The sequence below is a fragment of the Phaseolus vulgaris genome, chromosome 11, assembly GCF_051622355.1.
Source record: "Phaseolus vulgaris cultivar YP4 chromosome 11, ASM5162235v1, whole genome shotgun sequence".
NCBI lineage: Eukaryota > Viridiplantae > Streptophyta > Magnoliopsida > Fabales > Fabaceae > Phaseolus > Phaseolus vulgaris.
In genome coordinates this window covers 8850721-8876995 of record NC_143508.1, presented here as the reverse complement: position 1 = coordinate 8876995, position 26275 = coordinate 8850721, and the positions used below count along the sequence as shown (strand labels likewise).

Genomic DNA, 26275 nt, shown 5'->3' with positions numbered 1-26275 from the left:
AGTAGGAAATCATGATCAGACTAATGAACCCAAAATTATGACATTATCATTTTTATTTGTCAACAACACTATTATCACCCTCATCAATATTATAATTGTTATCACTAGTCTCATCATCATTATTATTTTCATCATCATCTTCATATAAATTGTGACTTTTTTGTTACTTTCATCAAAAGAACCAAATTGTTATTACCATGATTAATGTGACCACCATAATCAATGCGGTTGTTACAACAGTTAATGTTATTTTTACTATTATTGTGAAGAAACTATTGTAGTGACTTTCACTATAATCATTATTATTTTTATTTTTTATCATTATCACCATATTATTTTTATTATCATTATTAGTAACACTACTTCATTATTATCGTTGTTATTATAAAATTATAATCATTATGTATTATTGTTACCATTGGGTTATTATCAATGTTTTCAATATCACCATTTTTTTACAAATATTTTTAACATCACAATCGCAATTCATTGTTATTAGGTATTCATTACCATGCATTTTAGATGTCATGATTTCCATAAGAAAAATACAGAACAATAGAGTATAGGCAAAGAAGAAGAAGGACTCTTCTAGAAGAAAAACAAATTTGTTTTTACTTATCTATATTTTTTTTTATCCTTTGTTTTCTACATAGATAATGTTTTATACAAAAGAAAAGGAAAGAAAAGACTTGGGCTTCGTAGTAAGGTCCATAAGAAACTATAAACCTAATAACATAAAACTTAAAACCCTCCCTCAAGCTAGAGCATGTATGCACAAAACTCCAAGCTTGCTCATAAGTATCAGGAAACTGTTTCGCTTGAGGACCTTTGTTAGAACATCTGCAGGTTGTTCTGCAGATCGAATGGGCAGAAGATGAAATAATTTCTGCTGAAGCCTTTCACGAACAACATGACAATAAATGTCTATGTGTTTTGTACGTTCTTGAAAGCTACTATTAAAAGCAATGTGTCTGGCAGCTTGTGAATCACAGTAAAGACATGCAGTGTTGGAGATGGTGACATGGAGATCTCTCAAAAGAAAGGTCAAGCATTGTTGCTCACATGATGTTGAAGCCAATGCACGATATTCTGCTTCTGAGGGTGATCTAGAAACTATGCTTTGCTTCTTGGTTTTCCATGAAATCAATGATTCTCCCAGGAAAATGCATAAATCGGTTTCTGAAAAAATTGGCTTAGATGCTGAACAACAAAGCATATATTCGGTCTAGTGTTTACAAGATATAAAAGACGTCCAATGAATCTTCTATAACTTGAAGGCTCATGAATGTCAGCTTCTTCAAACATGTTATCTGCTTTTTCTGCATGGGTGTGGTTGTTGGTTTGGCACCTAGCATCCCTACATCATCAAGAATTTCTAGAGCATATTTCTTTTGCCAAAGATGAATGCCTTCATGTGTCCATGCTATCTCTAGGCCAAGAAAATATTTCAATTTACCTAGGTCTTTGATTTTAAAAGCAACAGTTAGCAAGTTCTTAACAATATTTATCTCATGCATGTCATCATCAGTTAAAATAATGTCATTTGCATAGACTAATAAAGGAACAAAAGAATTTTCTAATTTTTTTGGTAAAGAGAGAATTATTAGCTTGAGATTGGATGAAACCTATGGTTAAAAGATATGAAGAAAGTTTTTCATACCACAGTCTACTGGCTTGTTTCAAGCCATATAAAGATTTAGTCAGATGAAAAACTTGATTTGGTTTTGCTTTGATGATTCCAGAAAGAACTTCCATATATACTTCTTCAGTCAGATCACCGTCTAGAAATGCATTATCCACATCTAGTTGTTCAAGATGTTAATCTTTGATGGCAGCAATAGCAAGAATCATGCGAATAGTTGTCAATTTTGCTATTGGAGAATATGTTTTGATGAAGTCAATCCCTTCTCGCTGGGTGTAGCCCTTTGCTACTAATCGAGCTTTGTACCTCTTAATATTTTCATATACTTTTTCTTTAATTTTGTAAACCCACTTAAATCTTATGAGGGTCTTACCTTCTGGAAGATCCACTAATTTCCAAGTGTTGTTGATCTCAAAAGCTTTAATCTCATCGTTCATGGTTGCTTTCCATTTATCGGAGTGAATGGCTTCCTCATAGGTGTGTGGTTCAGTTTATAAAAAAAGAGAAACAGAGTAGTTAAAATGTTCATCAGATAATATTTTATATGATAATACTAAATTAAGTGAATACCTTGTTGTGCCAGTATTTATTACCTTATGTGAAAAGGTTAGCAATTGATGATAATAATCCTTGAGGTATGCAAAGCTTCTTCGATTCTTGTTAATCTTCTGAGATCTTCAGTATCCCTTGTCTCAGTGTTTCCTACTCTATTCATGTTGCCTCTGTGATAGCTATCACACGGACTGTCATATATATGCTCCACAAAATTTTGGTCATAGCTTAGCTCGTTTTGTTCACTTTTATCAGTAACTTGATAAAAGCTTTGTTCATAAAAGAGAACATTTTTGGAGACGAATATTTCTCTGGTTTGGGCATCAATGACTATAACATTTTGTTCCTGCCTTAAAACCCAAAAAAAAGACACCTTTTGGCTCTAGGATCAAGTTTATTCCTGTTGTTTTCAAGAGTAGAGGCAAAACACAAACATCCAAATATACGAAGATTACTTATATCAGGAGCAGTAGAGTATAGTTTTTCATATGGACATTTATTTGAAATAACAGTTGAAGGCACTATATTTATGAGATGAACAACGTGCATTATGGCGTAAGACCAAAAAACCTTAGGAAGCTTAGATTGAAACATGAGACACCGGGTTACATTTAAGATGTGTTGATGTTTACGTTCCACCACAGAATTTTTTTGGTGGTGTCTCAACACAAGTGGTTTGGTGAATGATACCGTGCTTATCATAGAAATCTTTCTAGCAAAATTCTTGACCATTGTCAGCAAAATTCTTTCCAGCAAGTGGTTCTCTCTTATATCTAACAGCTAGTAGGCCTGACATTATGTTTGTTGTCTGCATGTATGCAAAGTTTCAATATGCACCTAAGGAGTCACACTACAATGCTGCCAAGAGGATTTTGAAGTACTTACAAGGGACTAAGGAAGTTGGTTTGTGGTATTCTTATAATGTCTCTTTGAATTTAATTAGTTATTTTGAACCAGACTTTGCAAGGTGTAAAATTGATAGGAAGAGTACTAGTGGAACATGTCACATGCTAGGATCAAGCTTGATTTCTTGGCATTACAAAAAGCAAGCATGTGTAGCACTATCCACATTTGAGGCTAAGTACATAGCTACAGTAAGTTCCCGAATTCTATGGTTAACAACTAAGTGATTTTGGCATTATTTTGAATAATATTCCTGTATTGTGTGATAATACAAGTGCAATTAATTTGACTACAAGTAAAACATCATTTCCTTCAAGAACACATTACAAATGGTAATTGTGAAATCAAATTTATTGGAACTGAATTACAGCTAGTCAATCTTTTCACTAAGCCACTTGCTAAAGATAGATTTAATTTTCTAAGGAATGAATTAGGCGTAACCTGTCTAAATAGTTATCTGCAGTAAATTTTAATTTGTTGAAAAGCATATCAGTTGATTATTTCTTCTCTACTATATTATTTTAATTGATTGTTTGCTGGAATAACATGTTATTTTTCTGTTTCTGTATTGCATGTGATTAGGAAAGAGAAACTGAAAAAATCCTTGACTGCTTGGACTATGCATTCATGTGACTGTCTTTGGAATTGATTATTGACAAACAAATTCTTCACAACTTTGTCTAGTCAAACTAAAACTGAAAAAGCATTGATTGTTTTCAATCCTATGTTCAAATTTAATTGGTTAAACAACACCACTAAACAGGTTGCCTACACTGTTGTGGAACTCTACATAAACATAGCTTTGCACTGCATCTCTGCACTGCACCTTATACCTTCTTTGTTATACATTTCTTTTCACAAATTTTCTCTAAACACTGCACTATTTTTCTAGTCTTTCTCTATTCTGCATATTTCTCTCTTGCAGTTTCTTTCAATGGCTTCATCCTCACAAGAGAAGAGAAGGTCCTGAGAGACATCTGCCACTGAAACCGGAGTGTTGGAGAGGAAGAAGCAATGATCACCTTTATGCATGAGATTAGTAGAAAACAAATCAACATTCCAAAAGTGTTGGAGTTCTCATGAATGAAGGAGCAAAATCTTGAAGAACCGAGAGCCTTGCTGAAATTCTAGAGGCTGAAACCCTTTCTAGAAATAACAGGAAATGTGTATTATGATTTGATAAAGGTATTTTGGTATTTTACATCGACTTTTATAACCGATGTAATATATTATTAACATTTTACATCGTTGAGATCTACATCAGTGATAGAATCAGTGTAATATGTCTCCTAAAACCGATGTGATATGCGTTATTTGCACTAATGATTTTTCCTTTTTAGATTCTCATATTTATATCAACAATAGTTTTTCTCATAAATGGAAGAGTAAAAAAACAAATAAAGACATATCTAGGATATGAGGTATATGTCCAACATAAACAATATTTTAATAAAGCGTATTTTAAGACCTATTCTAATCCTACCATCCAAGATTAGATGAATTTCAAAAGAGTATTAAATTCGAACATGTGAAATTAATATTTGACATATATTTTCATTTTACAATTATCAATTCCATAAATCCACAATTATAAGGGTAAATTCTGACATACTTGTCTAGGTTACTCATTAACCTAAAATAATCATGTTTTCATTATGAGCACATTTTACGATTCAATATTTACACTTCAATCATACAAATTAGTATTACCTTCATTTTACTAGAATTACTATTTTATACCAATTAACTTTGGAATTCTCAACTCCTTTACTAAATTCAGACCCTTTCTAGAAATAACTGGAAATGTGTATTATTATTTGATAAAGGTATTTTGGTATTTTACATCGATTTTTATAATCGATGTAATATATTATTGACATTTTACATCGTTAAGATCTACATCAGTAATAGAATCAGTGTAATATGTTTCTTAAAACCGATGTGATATGCGTTATTTGCACTAATGATTTTTTCTTTTTAGATTCTCATATTTATATCAACAATAGTTTTTCTCATAAATGGAAGAGTAAAAAAAAATAAAGGCATATCTAGGATATGAGGTATATGTCCAACATAAACAATATTTTAATAAAGCCTATTTTAAGACCTATTCTAACCCTACCATCCAAGACTAGATGAATTTCAAAAGAGTATTAAATTCGAACATGTGAAATTAATATTTGACATATATTTTCACTTTACAATTATCAATTCCATAAATCCACAATTATGAGGGTAAATTCTGACATACTTGTCTAGGTTACTCATTAACATAAAATAATCATGTTTTCACTATGAGCACATTTTACGATTCAATATTTACACTTCAATCGTACAAATTAGTATTACCTTCATTTTACTGGAATTAATATTTTATACCAATTAAATTAACTTTAGAATTGTCAACTACTTTACTAAATTCGGCATTCAAACTTCATAATCATACATTAATTAAAAACTTTGATGAAATATAAAACAAGAAATACTACCTTTAAAACTTTAATAATACATAACATCTTAATTAAAAGGCGAGATATACAATAAATCAAACAAATAATAAAATGCAAGAGAAATTTTTTTATTGAATTCTTCTCACTCGAGTAACATTCTCTTTACTTTAATAAAAAAGCAAAATTTGATGACACCATTCACCTTGCTCTATTTCTTACTTATATATTGGATTTTTCATTTCTATATTAGGGAATTTTTGTGTGGTGATCAGAAAAGAGTTGTACCTAGAGATCAAGTTCTTTTTAATGCATAGATTAATCGAGCTATTTTAGTTATATAAATTTTATCTGTTATTATATACCGATCAATTGATTTAACCTGTTTAATTAACTATTCAACAATTTAACCATTAATCAATTAAGAAAGTACCTTAGCCGATTTGATGATGAGGGTGGTTTTCATAGCACTGGTTAAACGTATGACAAATGTATTCCTAAAAAGCATTTGTCACCATTTTTAGTGAAATAAATAATGGTGCAATGCATACAAATTAAAAAATATATAATGGTAAAGTATACGAAAACAATTTAGACAGTAAAATATGTTAAATTTAAAAATAACAATAAAATACGCACACAAAATTAAATAGTAAAATTCATGCAATAATGAAAGTTAAGTAGTAAAATATGTAATTAAACTTATATATATATATAGAGAAAAGTTTCTTCCAAATTCTTGCAATTGATAATGTATATAAAGTTAAATATGTGGGGTTGTAATTTGACATTATGCTCCCATGTATTAAATTATTTATTTCATAGTTTGAATCTGGATGTACTTTTTTGTAAAATTGTTTTTTCCACGTGAAAACATAATATAATATATATTATTATTAAGCAAACGTTGTTATAATTTTTACTTTAAGTGAATACTTCTGCTTATACATTCAATTTCAATATCTTAAAGTTACAACAAACCCACGAATTCACTTATTTAAGTCAATTTAGACGTAGTGTTTTAAAAAATGAACACATTATAAGACATGGATGCCGTGATTCTCTATTTCATAAAATAAATTGGTAACTTCAAATCAAATGGGTTGATATGCTGACACAAAGGAGAGAAAAATATAATTATCGTTTTGATTAATTGTTTTTACATTATTTCATATAAAACAAAAATTATATATATATATATATATTAGAATAAAGTAGTTTTAAAAAAAATTATCTCTAAAATTAGTTTATATTTAATAATTTTTTAATAGTAAAATTAGAGACTAATTTATTAGTTTAGAGCTTAAATATTTAAATATAATAATGTTGATTATATATATATATATATATATATATATATATATATGTCAATTACATAATAATAAATTGTTGGCTAGGAATTTTTTTTACAGTACTAATGTACTTTAATCACATTTAATATTATTAGTATAGTACATCAGGAGTAACGTGAAGTTTTGTAAAGGATATATTTAATATTTTAAAAACTTTATAGGACACAAATCATATTTTAGCTTTTATTAAATATTAAATTTATTTTTTAAAGTAAAACAGAATTGAATAAAAAAATAAAGAAATAAATGTTATTATCTATCATTATTTTTCGAAAACAATGGTTTTTATCTGCCATATAATGAATAAAAAAAACCTGCTTGAATGAGAAAAATATATATATTTATAAAAAAAACAAGTGGTTTTTCTACCGAATGTCTCATTTGCTTACCAAATGAGTTTGTTGTTACCTTTTTACCCTTTTCAGATCTGTCTTCATAACTTTCAGAAAATTCTGTTTTCGCCATCCTTCGGAATCATTGAGATAATCTTACTTTTTAAGGATATCCAATTAAGGATTTAATCTGCAGATTCATGTATACAAAATATTTATTATAAAAATTACCTTCGTTTTAAAATAAACTCTTCAAAAAAATTTAAGCTACTTAACTTGTATAGTTAAAAAATATCTTTTTGTAATTTTGAATGTCTTTTTAGTTTTTATCGGAGATAGAAGAAATTAAAAAGATGTGTAAAAATGAATATTAAAAAATAAATCCAACTTTATAGTAAGTTTTAGTTAAAGAAAGAAAAGAATCAGTTCACCAAACCTATTTTCTTTTTGCATTTCTGTTGATTAGAGAAAACTAAAAATAATTATAAAAAACAGAAAACAATGATGGCCAAAGCAGAAATTCTGTAATGACAAGATGACGCAACAGCAAGAAAAAATACAATTTAGAGATTTAAAGAAAGAATAAAAATTATAGAGAGAGGGAGCGTGTGAGTGTGCAATATGAAAGATGGAAAGAGAAAGGAAGGGGTTAGGTGTGGGATTGACCGAACCTCCTTCACGCATACACCATCCCCTCAAGACATGTCATGTTCCATTTTCTCCTAAAATCTAAAACCACCAACCAGTATATAAAATCCTCAACCCCTCCCTTTCCTCTCTCAGCTTCTTCGTTCCTTTCTTAAGAGAACACCAAGCTACACACTACACCCTTCCAATAAGCAATTTCAACCCTAAGTTTTTTTCTTAATAATAATTTCACTTAAGCCATTTAATATGCAGACCCTCACTCCGCCGTGTGCCAACCCTATCAACTATCTCAACCGCCCCTCTCACTCGGTTATTCGAATCGCTCCGACCCGATTAAGGGTCAAATGCGGTTACGGCTTAGACACCGCGGGTTTCTCGCAAGGGTTCGGCGCCACCCGAACCGATTGGCAAAGCTTGAACGTCATATTAACCAGTAAAGTTTTGTCGCAGAAGGAGGATTCTCCCGCCGGCGACAGCAACGCCGCCGGCGTAAACGGCAATAACGCTGCCGCAACGAATCTAAATCTCGTACCTGTCAAACACGACGGCAGCAACAGCAAGCCCCTTCCGCCGAAGCCGCTCTCGATCACGGACCTCTCCCCCGCACCGATGCACGGCTCGCAGCTGCGCGTGGCGTACCAAGGTGTTCCCGGCGCGTACTCGGAGGCCGCAGCCGGAAAAGCGTATCCGAACGGAGAAGCCATACCGTGCGACCAGTTCGAGGTGGCGTTTCAGGCGGTGGAGCTCTGGATCGCGGATCGCGCGGTACTGCCGGTGGAAAACTCCCTTGGCGGCTCGATACACCGCAACTACGACCTCCTCCTCCGCCACCGCCTCCACATCGTCGGCGAGGTCCAGCTCCCGGTGCACCACTGCCTCCTTGCACTCCCCGGCGTCCGCAAGGAGTTCCTCACGCGCGTGATCTCGCATCCGCAGGCCTTAGCGCAGTGCGAGCACTCACTCACGAAACTCGGCCTCAACGTGGCGCGTGAGGCAGTCGACGACACTGCCGGCGCCGCAGAGTTCGTCGCCACGAACAGCCTCCGCGACACCGCGGCGATCGCGAGCGCCCGCGCCGCAGAGCTCTACGGTTTGCAGGTCCTCGCGGACGGAATCCAGGACGATCCGAACAACGTGACGCGGTTCGTGATGCTGGCGCGCGAACCGATAATTCCGCGCACGGATCGGCCTTTCAAGACAAGCATCGTCTTCGCTCACGATAAGGGAACTTCAGTTCTTTTTAAAGTTCTTTCCGCTTTCGCGTTTAGGAACATTAGCTTGACGAAGATCGAATCCAGGCCTCACCGTAGCCGTCCAATTCGCGTGGTTGATGATGAGAGCGAAGGAACCGCCAAACACTTCGAGTATTTGTTTTACATTGATTTTGAGGCTTCTATGGCGGAAGTTAGGGCACAGAACGCCCTCGCTGAGGTTCAAGAATTCACCAGTTTCTTGCGTGTGTTGGGCAGTTACCCTATCGATATGACACCCTGGAACCCCTCTTGTCCCCGAGAAGATTAACATTGCAAATTTCCACGCTTCTCATCATATTATCATATCTGTTACTCTCAATCTTCCATTTGTCACGCAAAACATCAAATTGTTTGAATCCCAGTATATACTGTATGAAGTATCCAATCGACAGTGTACATACTGTCACTTAATTATTTTTAATTAGTTAATCATGTCTGAAAATTAAACTATTTCATATTTCTCTATTTTTATTTCCTTAAGGTTTATGATTTATTTAAATTAAATTTGTTTTGCATAATTTTTTTCCCTGGAGTAGTGACGAGTATTTTAAGATTGGTGTTTGTTTCCGAAGGGATGGCGAATATTCTATGATAGAAGTTTTAGCACGTGCGCAGGAAAGGGCATAGAATATTCGGTTTGGCATCTTACTAGGTATTTCTGTAATCAACCTTTTTTTTTTCTAAATTGAATTTCAATAATGGTTGACGAGGGATCTGTCAACATATTCTAATATAAAAAGTGATTTATTTTTATTATAAATCTAATTTATAATTTATATATTTTAAAAAATCCATCATATTAAATTAACGGTGATCTTGTACAATATTCAAATTAAAAACTAGATATGTAAAAAAGGAAATACATTTTGAAATACTTTCCCTTTTATACATATTTTCAACGGGCTACTACTGAGTACAACATTTATATTTATATATTGTACAATAGTTAAATTACAGACAACAGTGATTAGCTTAATAATTACTAAAGTAGGTATCATATTTGACATATAACTTTTGTTTGACAAGTTTAACACGGAAAAAACAACTACAATTCATATTGCAACCTTTTTGTCCATGACTGATTAAAATACCGAAAAGACGGTTAGCATTTTGCAGTTTGTAGAAAAGAAAGAAAAAAAGAATTAAAAGAGAAATATCAGAAAGTAAATGAAAAAAAAAAAAAAAGGATTCTTTGGTTCAAATGAAATGTAGTAAAAAAGTTTTAAAATAAATATTTTTTTTATAGAAAAAAGTGACATTTTTTATGAATTTTAAGTTGCTATATCAATTTATAGTTTTTAAGCGCAACTATTTTAAATTATCTTATTTTTTTCAAATTGTTACATTATGTAGATTTTACGTTAATTAGAAATAAAGATATTTTATAGTACATAGATGGGTGCAAGATTCATCTTACGAGTTGAAAGGTTGAGTTAGATTGAAAGTTCACTTTTTAATACAGTATCATAATCATTTAGAGTATATCTTAGTACGAGTTTGTTGGGCTGATCAGGTCACCCGCTATCGGGTCGCCACTGGACCACCCATTATATAGTCTCATGCATGAGTTGATAAGTTTCGATGTGAGGATGTGAGGGGATGTGTTAAAAATTCCACATCAACTAGAGATTCTACATCGACTAGAGATAAAAGACATTTCATAGTACATAAGTAGGTGCAAACTTCAATTTATGAGTTGGTAATTTTGTAAAGTTGAGTTAGAGTTGAAGTTCACTTCCTAATACTATATTTAAATTATTAAAAAGTGTATATAAGATTTCTTGATTTCTATAACTTTTAGTTTTGATCATCTATTAGGATGTTTGACTTGAATATGGTAGAAATGATGTTATGAAATAACAACTCAACTAGTAATTTAAGATGAAAAGTGGGAATGACATGTTCGTCTCATATTTAGTTATTTTAAGAACTATTTATACATTTTTATGTTTTATGCTTTAGTTAGTTGTTATACATTTAAGATTTGTTAGTGTTCGATTAGATCTTAAACATGAAACTTGTATGTGTCAAATGCTCTATACTAGGGTTTAGGGGATTTCAAATATTATTTTTCAAAAGATAAAAAGTTGTTCTTCAATTGGTGTAACTTGTTTGATACATAATCACGAGTTCGTAGGAAGACATGGGTGAATAAATCATTGGGTTTAAAAATCCCAAAGTAATAATAACGTTTACATTTCAAATAATAATATTTGTTATTTGCACCATGCTTTAGTTATCATGTTAGTAGTTTATAATGTAATGCACAAGTGAAACATGTCATATGATGTATATATATACTATTATGTTTGATATGTTCATTTTATTATTATAACTCTTTAATATGAAGTAAGTGCGTTTTGTTTTTTTTATATATCCTCAATTCGTTTTAACAAAATCATTATGACAACTTCACTAACTTGAAGTCTTGAATTAGTTTTTATAAATATTTTATGATTGTTACTATTTAAATTAAGTTGATACTTGAAATGTACCAATAATTGTTTTTATTTAGTTTTACTTACAATGGTATAGTATATTTTTTAAAAAAAATTTAACAACAACAAATGTTTGAAAATTATAAATTTAAACAAAAAAAATATTTTTCAAAATTTTAACCTAATTGGCCTAATATAATCCAACACATTAAGTATACAAACTTATGTTTAAAATCTATTATCTCCTTTTAATCCACCAATTTGATACAACAACAACTTTTAATCGTTTTAAAGAATAAATCATACAATACTCTTAAAATAGAAAAGTATAATTTCATTCACCATACATTGTAACCGTTTAAGGATACAACTATTGAAATTTCATTTAATTTGTAAATAATCATATCAAAGCAAAACAATTAGTGAACAATCAAAACTCTTCATTGTGTTCACTTCCACTCCTCTTGACACTCAATCTCTTGAATTTTCTCTTTATACTTTCCATAGATGAGTAAATATTTTTTTTAAGATATCCTTGTGCTCTTTTTCCTTCTCTTTTTTTATAGTAATAGATATCATCCAATTTCTTGAGTAAAGATAATTCAAAAGGGGAAAATGCACATTTTCTTCTTGTTGGGCATGAGCTTCTCTAGACTGTATATGATCAATTTCCTTATCATGTACAAAAGTTTATTCTTCATTCTTAAACATTCATTGACAATTCCTCTTGGTCATCCCCATTTTATGAAGATAATTTTTCCCAACTTTATTTGAGGGTTGTATAGTTGTGAGCATGGTTATCAAACTCGCGAGTCAACTCGTTGACTCGTCCGAGTTTACGTGCCCACTTTGCCTTACCGAGTTAACTCGGTAGTAAACTCGTTTTTGGGGTAAACTCAGTGGACTCGGCGCGGACTCGGTGAAATCGCGGTGGACTCGCGACTCTAGTCCGAGTTGGCGAGTCCAACTGGGTTTTTTTTAAAATCCAAAACGGTGTCGTTTGTGTTTGCGTGTGGACTGCGTCTTCATGTTCTTCTGTGGAGTGCGGCGGTAGATCGAGCGGAGCGTGCGATGGTCGCGGGTTGCAGGTGGTGGCGTCACGGTGGTCGCGGGTTGCAGGTGGTGGCGTCGCGGTGGTCGCGGGTTGCAGGTGGTGGTGTCGCAGTGGTTGCAGGTTGCTGCTTGAGATGGGTGGTGTGAAATTAGGGTAGAGAAGGGATTAGGGTTCTATTTTTTTTTTATTGGGCTGCTGCAGAATGAAGTGGGCTTGTTGCACATTAGTTTTTTTTGGGCAGAAGTTGAATTTGGAGGTGCAGTATATTTTTTAAGGAAGGTCTGGGAGGGTGTGGATCAAATTCAAGTGAGGCCAATAGAACTACATATTCTAATAGAAGTAAAAATGCTCTAAAAAACTATTAATTTTTTTTATTAATTTTTTTTAATAGGAAAGTAGACTCTTACGAGTTTACGAGTCGAGTCTGCGAGTCGAGTCTACGGAGCTCCACGAGTCTACGTAGACTCGCGAGTTTGACAACCTTGGTTGTGAGAGCTTTCCCCTCAACAACAACACCATAATGCAAAAAAAATCTTTAACAAAAATACTGGAAAAGGAAGATGACAAACTTACATTCTTTTTTTCCTTAAGCATAATCTTTGAGAAAACAATGGGCTAATGCAACTGAATTCCATTCTTAAAAGCATGAAATAACTATCATCCTTAGATAGTTCTGCATGATTACTCCCCCTAGGAGTCAAAATCAATGCAATTACAGAAGCCATACAATATATAAAATTGGTACCTTGTAATGTAGCAGGATTCATCAAACAATCAAGATAAACAATGAATTTATTAAAAAATTTCAATATCCAAGTCAAACTCGCCTTCTAGCTTCAACTCAGCAATATTTAACCACACAAAAGCATTAATTAAAATTTCAACCCCTTTAACATTTGAAATGAGAACTCCCTCAACACAAGTCAACTTAGAATATAATATTCTTACAAAGTCTGGAAAAAACATGCCTTGCATTTTCATAAATGTTTTAAGCCCTTAGTCCCTAAGTAGTTTTTGGAAAGTAAAACATTATCCTCTGAAAAGGTCCAAGAGAAAAAACTTATGAACAATTTTCGGCCACTTCAAAACCTCTTGAATTCTTCTCTTGATTCTTCATCAGTAATCCAACCTTTAAGAGATATGGGTGGCATTGACGTGGCTAAATCCTTTCTCTTTATTATAACAAATCTTCTAACTCTTTTTGGATTGTGATAGAGAGGTCATATAAACAAATATTTGGAAAAGAGAGTGTGGTGAATGCAATGAGATAATATGCTTACACAAGAAAATTAATTCAAACAAGAATGACTTGGAAACTGAGTTCAAGGTTAAACAATATTTATAGGAAAAAAATAAGAATGTTTTAGGCATTTAAGACTTCAAATCATATTGAAGGCAGGGAATATAGATATTTTTAGTCGGTTATAATGACTCCAAATGGTAACATGAATTGATTAACAACTCATGGTAATTGATTAAACATATTCATAATTTTTTCAAACAAATAGAAATAGACAAAAATAATCAATTATTATTTTAATACTGTAATTGATTAAAACAAAGAAAACAAAGAACATACATTCACACAAATAATTAATTAAACTTAAAAATAATCGATTAAAACAATAACCACTTGAACAAAATAATATGATATAATTGATTAGAGCATACTATAATTGATTAAGCTTTAGCAACAGATAAAGTTCATTCAGAAAATAATAGATTAAACTCTAAAATAACATATTAATATATATTGGAATCATCTTTAAACATTTTATTTAACACAATCAATTTGCTTAACAATTCTTTTTGCAATCTTTACTTTTGATTTCAATTTTTCATCTTGCTCATTTTACTGCAAAATAGATAGATAATTTTTTGGGGTCATTTTATGTTAATAACACTTATATTGCTTTTCAACAGCTAAGAGTACTCTCCATTTGGAACACTATTATTTTTTAAATAACAATAGTTTGATATACAACTCTTCTTTAAACAATAAAACAAGACACAAAAGGTGTATTTGATGACTTTTTAAAATGAAAGTAGTTTTTAAAATATTTTTGTTTCCTTGAAAAAGAATATCCAATTTCAACTCTATCGATTACACACTTTTGGGAATTAAGAAAGGTATCCAAGTTAGACTTTTCCATTGCAAACTTAGCAAGAGTTTTCTCAAGATATTCAACTTTCTTTTTAAAGTTTTTGCAATGTTTAAAATTATGAATTTCAACTTGCAAGATTGAATTGAAATAATAAAAGTAAATTATTTCTAGATTTTAAAAATAAGAATTTAGAATCTCATTCTCCTATTTTAATTGTTTCAATTTGTCTTCTAATTCCTTATAATCCATTTTAAGCTTTTTGTTTAAACAAACAAGTCTATTTGTTTTTCATGAAATTCTTCAAAAACATCAAGACATTCATTGTATTTAACTTGAATAGAGTTAGAAGTACTTGACTTGTTTTTTTAGAGTCAACATCAGCTAAGAGTACTCTCCATTTGGAACACTATTATTTTTTAAATAACAATAGTTTGATATACAACTCTTCTTTAAACAATAAAACAAGACACAAAAGGTGTATTTGATGACTTTTTAAAATGAAAGTAGTTTTTAAAATATTTTTGTTTCCTTGAAAAAGAATATCCAATTTCAACTCTATCGATTACACACTTTTGGGAATTAAGAAAGGTATCCAAGTTAGACTTTTCCATTGCAAACTTAGCAAGAGTTTTCTCAAGATATTCAACTTTCTTTTTAAAGTTTTTGCAATGTTTAAAATTATGAATTTCAACTTGCAAGATTGAATTGAAATAATAAAAGTAAATTATTTCTAGATTTTAAAAATAAGAATTTAGAATCTCATTCTCCTATTTTAATTGTTTCAATTTGTCTTCTAATTCCTTATAATCCATTTTAAGCTTTTTGTTTAAACAAACAAGTCTATTTGTTTTTCATGAAATTCTTCAAAAACATCAAGACATTCATTGTATTTAACTTGAATAGAGTTAGAAGTACTTGACTTGTTTTTTTAGAGTCAACATCAGCCATGGAAAATGTTTTGATATCTTTATTGTTGTTGTTGCTTTCTTTAATACTTTCTTGAGCTTTCTCCAGGGTTTCTCACAATTCTTGTGCATTCTTGCACTTTGAAACTTTGAATAACTTCTCCATGTTGAGTGCATAATCAATTATGTGTTTTGCTCTAGCATTGTACTGCATTTTCTTGTTTTCTTCTTCACTCCAAAAGTTGAAATCTTTCTCAACCTGCATATTGGTAATGGTATGCATGAGAATATATATTCCATTTATCAAAATATACCATATTCCTCAATGAACTGATTCCAATAATATTCTCTTTCTTATTTTTCAAAATGGATAATTTTTGCCACAAAATATTGGAGGTGTGCTTGTAGCAACACCTTCCATAAATGTTTGATTTTGCAAAGTCATACCAGAAAATATGATCTTTCTCTTGAGTATATTTTAAAAACTAGTTGTGAGGTCAATTGTTAGTAAATAAGGAATGACTTGATTAAACCATCAAGAGGAGGGTGAATTGATTTTAATTTTTTTATTTTAAATCTCCTTTCTTAAGACTTCTTTAAGATATACAACTGAATGTAATTATTATTGTAAGCAAAATTGATACAAAAAATGGTTGTATCATAAAATATTTTTATTCTTTAAGTTTCTTTTAAAAAAGTTTCAATTAGAAAACCATAATGCAATTAGTGTGAGAATCCAATTGATACAATAATTAGAAAGAAATACAAAGAGAGAGATAAATCATGATAAAGATCACACAACAAGTTTATACTGGTTCAGATCCATCCAATCATATATCTAGTCTTAAGTTTTTTACCTTTGAAAAATTGACTCCACTATCAATCAAGTGTTTGTACAAAGCAACATAACAAACACCAAGAGGATATCAACCTCAATCAACTCTAGATATCAAAGAGGATATATGCCCTATCCACCCTTGAATCACATCAAGAGGATCTTAGCCTTATCCACTCCTTAATCACCTAAGAAGATATTTGCCTTACCAATTTTTGCAACAACAATGAACAACAAATACCAGAAACACCCCAGCAAAGACAATCTAAAATATAATACTGGAATCACTCCAACAAGAACAAATTGAAAAGAGATTACCAAATCACAACAGAATTACGCAAAGGAGCAACATCACAATCTTTATCAAGTCTTTGTTTTTTTCCTTTAAATCTTGATGATCAAACTGAGCATATGAAAACAATTTATCACTTTAAATACTATTTTTTATTTGTGATTTGTTTTTAGAAAGAATGAGCGAAAGATTCTATTTATAATGATTAAAAGACACTAATTTAAAAAGCGGAGACTTACACTTTTAATCTAATATCTAAAGTATTAATTAATTATTTGTTTGAAAACAATTATAACAACACATAATTTAATCGATTCACCAAGAATACATTCAATTATAAGTTTTATAAAACCTTTTTAAAAACATTTTAACTCATTTTTAGATTTAACCGTATGTTTCCCTTCTAAACATCTTGTGTGAAAGATTGAAACAACTATTGTAAAAAAACTAAATATTTTAAATATATCTTTATTTTTAAATTTTATCATAGTCAAAGCATTTCACTTTGGATGTTGAGCATTTTCAAATCATTAAGTGTAACATTAATTTCACATCTCTTATTTAATCAATACTCTGATATACAAATGTTATTAGAAAGAGAAAGATAGGAGTTTGATTGAATTTAAATAAGTACAAATATGATGAAATTGATCTGGTCGTATTTAAGGATATTAAAGATAGTGTACTTAAGATTGTTTAGCATATAGGTGAAAAGACTTGTCTTTTAATGGGTTGGTCTTTGTTTGTTTCTTGCATTTGAGTCAATCAATTTATTTATTTTATTCAAACTTCACATACTATTTTAAATACCCGTCATCTTTGAACTCATGAACCTTACCATGAAAACTAGTTATGTTATCACATTATTTCTCATAATTTCTCTCTTGGGATTTTTTCAGTTATATAGAATAATATCATGCATAAAAAAAATGTAACAATAATAAATACTAAACAGAACATATCCTAAGGAAAATGGGGTTAATTTAATACTTTAATCACAAAATTATTCATTGAAAATGAGATTAACTTATTTTTTAAAAAAAATCTACAATTTATTTAAGGAATGTATGGTTAAGGGTGTGTATTAATTTAGAAATAAAAACGATACACTTATACTATTCGGTTTTTTTTCAAATATCGAACAACATAACAAAATAAAACTAATTTTGTCTTTTAATAAATCAATGAAAGTTAAGGTCAACTGTGGAACTAATAAAAATAAAATTAACGCTAACGGTTTTGAAGAGCACTTCAACCCTCTGCTACTTTTTTTATATTGATATTTAACATTTTAATTAAAGTATATTAATAGTGTAAACATTTATTGAAAATTATATACTTATATAATAATTACTTGAAGTATAACGTAATAAATAATTAATCATGTAGAAAACTTATGCACACTAAACTATTAAGCAATCGCGATCCTAAAAAATATATAACATTTAATATGTTTGTATCCACTAAAAAACGACATTGTATATGAAGTTACAAATTTTACATTTAGAGTAAAGAAGAGAAATAAGTTTTGATTTGATCTTTTATAATGTTTTTTTCTATTTTGATTACTAGAAAATTAAGAATTGTTATTTTTTTTTATCTAAGTATTATATATGATATTAATTAACTATTTATATGTTAAAAAAAGTGACATAATATAATGTAAATTAGAAAATTAAGTCAATATAATAACTATTATTAAAAAGTAAAAACTAAAGATAATAATTTAAAATTTTGAATAGAAAAAAATGATAAGAACTAAAATCAAAATTCATATATTATATAAAGACTAAAAATGATTTAGATTTTATAAGAATAATTTTTTTTTTTAAAAAATATAAAATTCAATTAGTTAATTTTACACCATTAAAAACGTAGTTAAAACCATTAAAAAAAAATTAACTGTCATAATTTTGCAGGCTATGTTTTTAATTGTCATAATTTTGATGGTCATAAACTTACTTCATCTACATTTATAAAATAAAATTGTGTATGAATTGAATGATAGATGATGATATAACAATAATGTATTTAGGGGATGTTAAAAAGACGTTTTCAAAGTCAATCGTTGTATTTTTTTTTAATTAAAATATTTATATTTACATTTTAACAAAAAAAATGAATCTTTTTTTATGTTATTTTTTTATTAGTCTCAAAATATATTAGAAAAAATTATTTAGAGATGCTATTTTTTTTTAAAGCATATAAAGTGTTACACTAAATTAATTAATTAAGTAGTTGAAGGGTGAAATGAAGATAAGAGAGAAGAAAGTAAAATGTAATTTGTAGGCGGCAGGTTGGGTTGAGAATGAGTGTTTGGTGAAAGGGTTGTGTGTAGTGGTAGGTGAGGGATGTGCTTTCTTATTCTTTTGATCATCATTAATTAATTAAATAATTTTATATTATTTGTGGTTGATAATCGCTGTAGCTTAAGCAAATCTCCACTGCACCTCCTCCTTAATTACTAATATTTTATACTATATTTTCATTTGTTGTCATTTTTTAAAAATAATTTAGTTTTAAGAGATATAATCATTGTGTTATGATTCAAGGAGTTTAGATTTGCAAAAAATTCTCCTATTATTCTCCTCCCTTCATATTTATACCTAAAATCACTTTAAGTAGAGTATCTATAAATAATTTTCATGGATTTCAACTCGCGTTAAAGAAATTTTGTCAAAGAAATATAGGTTAGTTCCTATTAATTGTTTCATAATGATTGGAAAGATCGTTATGCAATTGACTTAATGATATCACGACATTCAAGCAGAAATTAAATTTATCGAAAAATTCATATTAATAATATTTGAGTCACCTGTATCATTATCATTAGGCCGAGTATAGTTAAAACAGCACATACATTGGATTTTTTGACTTACGAGAAATATCTGAGTTACTCTTACAATCAGAAACCTCGACATGAGGTCAAACAAGGTTGGAAAGACACTTATAACATTCGAACACTCTTTTTAAATTACATGTCCGTGTTCGATACATATATCGGATACTGACACTTGTACTACACTTGTACGACACTCGTAAGAAATGTATTAGTGAATTATCCAATTAAAAAAAATATTTTTTGGATTTTTGACAATTTTAACACCATTTTAATAAGAATAAATACATTAATTTTCTAAAAACTCAAACTTATTGTATAAATTTTAGTATGATTATAAAAATAAGGAACAAATCCTTTTGAACCAGCCATGAAAAATATTTTTATGCTCCGACAAAAAAAAAACATACTTGTGTACATAAATTTTTATTGTCAATATACATAATTTACAATTATATAATATATAGATTTATATCCTCGTATCATACATTTTAGAGATTATACGTATATCTGTGTCCGTATCGTATCAGTGTTTGTCTTACATAGGAGGACACATTGAGTTTCGAGTTTTTTAAGAAAAAATATTATTTTTTAAGCATTTATATTATTTTAAATTAAAATAATAAAACTTCAAATCTCACAATGTCATGATTTAAATTTGAGGCAATTTCTCCTGACAGCATATCAATTTCAATAAGCACCCTATCTGCTATTTAAAATGACTAAAATGCCCCTCTTAAATGATAAAAATAATCTTATTACATAAAAAGAGGGTGTAAATAAAAATTACTTCTCGAACCTTTTATCTAAAAATATTTTGGATTTTAATTTCCAGAACACATTTTTGAATTCCAAATTTTTTTATTCAAAATTCAGTTTTAATTTTGTGTTCCAGATTTTGTTCGGAATGTATTTTTTTATTTTTAAATTATATTTACTATTCTCCGAAATAAAAGTAATTTTGAAAATTTGAAAAAATAATATGGTGCAAATTAGAATTTATATGGTGTAAAAAGAAATTGCCTAAATTTGATCTTCACACTGCAAGAAGGACCAGATTCAAAATTTCAAAACATCGACACTTGCAAATAAAAGAATCAGAAGGATTGAAATATAATTTAGAAAAACAAGGCATTCCGTCTAAGGGTGCGTTTGTTTTCCAGGGAGAAAGGCGGAGAAAGACTGTTTGCAGTGAAAACTGAAGAAGTTTCTATCATCTCAAACCCAGTCCCTCCTTTCCTTTCCGCATCCTGTAATTTGAAAGAAGTTTCTATCATCTGGGCTGGGGAACTCACTTGTGGGTGATGAACCATTGCTGAAAATCATGCTTCTAGGTTCGTTTCAGTGTTCCATTTCCTTTTTTTTCTGTTTGTGTTTTTGAACGAATAATGATTTAAAGTGTCGATCTTAATGTGTTTATAAAGCTTCAACGAAACGGGCGTTCCGTGAAAATCCGAAAAAGCCCTAAAATGTTCCAGAAGCGTTTTCGTCTCCACCTTCTCCCTCTGTCGGAGAAGTACTATCAGTTTCCGCTTCTACGTAACGCGGTTACGCTGTCCGACGGAGTTCAACAACCCTCAGACGCCACCATAGCCAAACTAGTCCTCGAATCAGACCCACTCACTCTCTCCGAGGCCCTATGCAGGCCCACGATCCAATGGGCCCCCGACCTCGTGAACAGGGTCTTGAAGCGCCTCTGGAACCACGGGCCCAAGGCCCTTCAATTCTTCAAGCACCTGGACCGCCACCCTTCCTACATCCACTGCTCCTCGTCGTTCGACCATGCCGTCGACATCGCGGCCCGTATGCACGACTACAACGCGGCATGGGCCTTAGTGGGTCGCATGCGATCCCTCCGCCGCGGGCCAACTCACCGAACGTTCGCCATCCTCGGCGAGCGCTACGCCGCGAACGGAAAACCACACCGCACCGTCAGAACCTTCCTCTCCATGCACGAGCACGGTTGCCGTCAGGACCTGAACTCATTCAACACCGTCCTAGACGTGCTCTGCAAATCGAAGCGCGTGGAAATGGCGCACACCTTGCTCAAGACGTTCAGATCAAGATTCAGACTCGATAGCGTGAGCTACAACATTATCGCAAACGGTTATTGCTTAATCAAACGCACGCCGATGGCATTGCAGGTTCTGAAGGAAATGGTGCAGCGAGGGATAAACCCTACGATGATCACGTACAACACATTGCTGAAAGGGTATTTTCGGAGTAGTCAGATTAAGGAGGCTTGGGAGTTTTACTTGGAGATGAAGAAGAGGAAGTGCGAGATTGATGTTGTGACTTACACGACTGTGATTCACGGGTTTGGGGTAGCGGGTGAGGTTAAGAAATCTCGTAGGGTTTTTGATGAGATGGTGAAGGAGGGTGTGGCTCCTAGTGTCGCCACGTGTAATGCGTTGATTCAGGTTTTGTGTAAGAAGGATAGCGTGGAGAGTGCGGTGGTGGTTTTTGAGGAGATGGTGAGGAAGGGGTTGTGTGTGCCGAATTTAGTTACTTACAACGTTGTAATCAGAGGTTTTTGTCATGTTGGTGACATGGAGAGGGCGTTAGGGTTTATGGGGAGAATGGGGGAGCATGGTTTGAGAGCTTCTGTTCAGACTTATAATGTTGTGATTAGGTACTTTTGTGATGCTGGGGAGATTGAGAAGGGTTTGGAGATGTTTGGGAAGATGAAGGATGAGCCTTGCTTGCCCAATTTGGATACTTACAATGTTCTTATTAGTGCCATGTTTTTGAGGAAGAAATCGGAGGATTTGGTGGTGGCTGGGAAATTGTTGATGGAGATGGTTGATAGAGGGTTCTTACCGCGGAAGTTTACTTTCAATAGGGTGTTGAATGGACTTGCTATTACTGGGAATCAGGATTTTGCCAAGGAGATTCTGAGAAAGCAGGGCAGGTGTGGCCGTGTTGTTCGGCGTTTGAAATTGTGAGATGTTTAATTGTTGGATTTGGTGAGTTGTTTCCTTTTCTGGCGTTCTTGTAAACTTTTGGATGAGTTTTCAATTGTTTTTTTGTTTTTGAGGTCATATTGCTCTGTGCTCATTTGTCTCATCTGTTGTACTGATGTAGGTATTTGAAGGAACATAATCCACATGGTTTTTAACAGTTGAAAGTGCATGGTGCATTCAATTGGAGAGCATGTTCCGCATCCTGTAATTTGGACGAAGTTTCTATCATCTGGGCTGGGGAACTCACTTGTGGGTGATGAACCATTGCTGAAAATCATGCTTCCAGGTTCGTTTCAGTGTTCCATTTTGATTTCCTTGTGTTTTTGAACGAATAATGATTTCAAGTGTCGATCTCAATGTGTTTCTGCACTATATGTTCAATTTGAGTTTCATTGATTCTAACCTTAGCATATTTCAAGCTTCAATGTGACATGTTGCAGAAAAGGTTTTATTTTATGAGCACTTTTCTCCAATGTTATCTCAGGATCTGTATATATAATATAATACAAGGGTATGGACTCTGTTAATAGGCATTTAGGAGATTACTTGGATACTTTTTAACAAAATCAATATGTGAAAGCCTAGACCATTGTCAGTGGTTAGGGAACTTGCAAAACGGGCAAAAATGGTTGGGAGTTTAGGTGGCTGGTAATTTAGTTCTCATGTGTCTGAGTTACTGGTTTAAATTAAAATTTTAGCGGGTGGAGGTAGTAGGTGAACCATTTGTTGTGAGATTTGCTGTCCGTGATTTTCCTTCAACTTTCATGAATCATGATAGTCATGTTTTAACTTTTAAGAAAGCAAGAATAAATGTTGTTATTGTTTAAGAAAAAGCTGCATATGCAAATGACTCTAATCTGAATTTTGACATTCTTTTTCAAAGGATATTAATAAATTGAATGAAAAAGAGGTAAATTGCCAGGATGAATGTGCATTTGGAAGGCTATCTGGCTCTAAGCTACTTGTTTAGAAGATTATATACCTTTTGCTTTAACTGAATTTTAGGTGCTCTACAATATAAACCAAAATATTGAAGGCCAAAATTCACCATTATTCATCTTAACCAATATGTTGCTATTTACCCAAATTTTAATTTTGACTACAATTAGACAACTGTGAGTGAATGCTGAGCTACTGTCTACAATTTGATCACATTTCAGGCCTGAAGATGCGAGAACATTGAAATTTTTGGGTTTGATCACTAACATGTTGAAAAAGATGGGGCATATATGGGTCTTGTTCTGCCTCTAGGGGAATACTGGATCATTTGCTGAAGGAAATTGGATTCTTTCTGCTCTTACAATTCAATGGTCTATAACACAAGATCACACCCGTTACAGCTCCTTCAAGTATACCCAGAATTCACTCATTGCTTTTCATTAGAGTTCTGCAGATGATCTAGTGGCACCATCCTTTAGAATATAGGTGGATTCTTTAATACAGTAGTTGTTACTGTCACTTTCCTTTGCCATTGCCAGTACTCCATTGTAACTTGGAATCAAGTATTGTGTAATTCCCTTTGCAGGGATGATGTTGGGCAAGATAATGATGGAGCTCTTTTAATCCACGATTCATCTTCCTTGCATCCTAATTTAGTCTGATGTAAATTCAACTATTTTTTAAATAAGAATTCTTTGTAATATCTGTGCATTATTTGTAACTGATAAATTATTTTGTAGTAATCAAATTATGGCATTTGATCAAATAGGGACTTCAAGCTTGTGGAGGGTCATTATTTAATCACGATCGAACATTTATAAACTAAATTAGATTCTTTTATTATTTTAAAGACTAAATTTAAAAATTAAATTAGTGATTTATTTTAATATATGTAAAAAGGTTCTTGTCATGAAACAAATGCCCATAGAAAATTACAAATTTATTCTACCACAATATACATGATTTTACAATTTTACAAGTCCTGAAAAAATAAACCATTAACGACCTTATCATGGAAGTTGGAGTTAGTCATGTGAATTACATAAATAATTGAATTTAGCAAAAGAAACTATATTTTTATGATAATATTCATAAAGAGATTCATTTTTATATATTTAAAGTATTTATTGTTTCCATATACTCTTTTTCACCGGGTTATTCTACATTTCTAATGTTGAGGTTCACCAAACTTCACTATTTTCAATAAATTTTAATTAATAATAATAAACAGCTTAATGAAAAAAGTATTGCCTGCATTCAATTATACACACACAATTGTGCTATAAATGAAAATGATTTGAATACTCTTCAAAAAAAGAATCTCATAAATATAGGGAATTTAAATGAAATAATGATTTTTTAAAATTTTAAATGCATCATCAAAACATGTCCTAAAAGGGGTGCTCAGGCTGTGACTTTACTGGAGTGTGGATTTTTAGAAGAAAAAAAATGAGACTTTTTTTTTGTTTAATTTCGTTTTTCACCTAAATCGTTCTGATTATGTATTGATTAAAATATAGTTGTGCTTTCTATTTAAAAGAAAAATATGACATTCCCCTAAAAATGTAAGGCTTCAGAAGATGGATTTAGGTATGATGATTCTGACACAAACAGGGCTATCTATCATCAGATTCTCAGTTGGATTGGATCCAACAGACATCAAATCAATGTAGTTGGTTGGGCAATACTTGGTCCACAATTAAACGAACTTATGTTATTGGGTCAACCCAATTAATTAAGTTAGGATTGAAAAAAAACAAATAAAAATAATTTCAATTTTGTTGAGAGTGGGATTTGAACCCACGCCCTTTCGGACCAGAACCTTAATCTGGCGCCTTAGACCAACTCGGCCATCTCAACTTCATGACATTTGTTTCTATATTTCCATATCTATTTCATATGGTAATTTATAAATAAATTAGAATTAACTATGATGATGTGTTCTTTACAGAAGCATGAAAACAATAAAAAAATGTTTAACATTTCAATATATTGTGATATGTTATTTTCCAAAATGGCATTTTAATTACATAGTTATTTTATTGATTGTAGGATTTTTGTGTGTGGACATAATAGGTGTTACATTGTTTTAGTTTATACAAGAATTTGCTGATAATGAAAGAAACTGAAGAAGCTTATTAGTTAGAGGGAACTATCTTGAATCAAAGTTGGACAAATAATTAAAAAAAACTTTGGTGTGTCTTAAGTAGTGTCATAAAGGAAAATTGCAAGTCTTGACTAAATCAAGTTAATAACAATTATTAATTCAATTTGATAGTTATAACCGAAATAAAAATACATAATTGAGGGAGAAATGTGTCACCTCATAGATTTATGATTACTTTTTTTTGGATAAATTAGATACTAATTCAAATTTTTAATAATGTTCAATTCATCCTAATGATGGTTTCTAATAATATAATCAAAATAGTAGGTAAACAAAATAAAGTCATGAAATATATTTTGGATTTGAGATAAGCATAAACTAAAATATCTGCAACAAAACATCCTTTGAAAAAATCTATTACTTAAAGCAAGAGACACTATGATTTAAATGTTTAAAAAGAGAAGCATGATACATGCTTCTAACTAACTCCATTAATTACATAGAAATGACAAAATGTGATCATCATCTAACTCCAATTAAATTAAAAAGTGTGACAATGATTTAGTGTTTTAGTCTAATTATCCATTAATTACATGGAAAAAGCAAATGGGACCCACTGACTCAAAGTTTAAAAATTACAATTTCTTCATCTTTTGCAAAACCTTTTGT

At 31.3% G+C, this 26275-nt stretch overlaps 2 protein-coding genes and 1 non-coding gene across 3 annotated transcripts; 2 read left to right on the top strand and 1 right to left on the bottom strand.

Moving 5' to 3' along the window:
* The first annotated feature begins 7535 nt into the window (after positions 1–7535).
* On the top strand, positions 7536–9594 carry LOC137825173 (arogenate dehydratase/prephenate dehydratase 6, chloroplastic). Its single transcript, XM_068630849.2, has one exon. The coding sequence runs from the start codon at positions 8123–8125 to the stop codon at positions 9395–9397; it is 1275 nt and encodes a 424-aa protein (XP_068486950.2). The 5' UTR covers positions 7536–8122; the 3' UTR covers positions 9398–9594.
* Positions 9595–20717: 11123 nt separating this feature from the next.
* Positions 20718–24265, top strand: OTP43 (Pentatricopeptide repeat (PPR) superfamily protein). The gene is made up of 4 exons (XM_068634755.2): positions 20718–20931; positions 21022–22563; positions 22682–22846; positions 23721–24265. The coding sequence occupies exon 2, from the start codon at positions 21067–21069 to the stop codon at positions 22540–22542; it is 1476 nt and encodes a 491-aa protein (XP_068490856.2). The 5' UTR covers positions 20718–20931; positions 21022–21066; the 3' UTR covers positions 22543–22563; positions 22682–22846; positions 23721–24265.
* A 1013-nt stretch (positions 24266–25278) lies between these two features.
* TRNAL-AAG (transfer RNA leucine (anticodon AAG)) lies at positions 25279–25359 on the bottom strand. The gene has a single exon. It is a non-coding gene; the product is annotated as a tRNA-Leu (tRNA).
* Between the last annotated feature and the right edge of the window lie 916 nt (positions 25360–26275).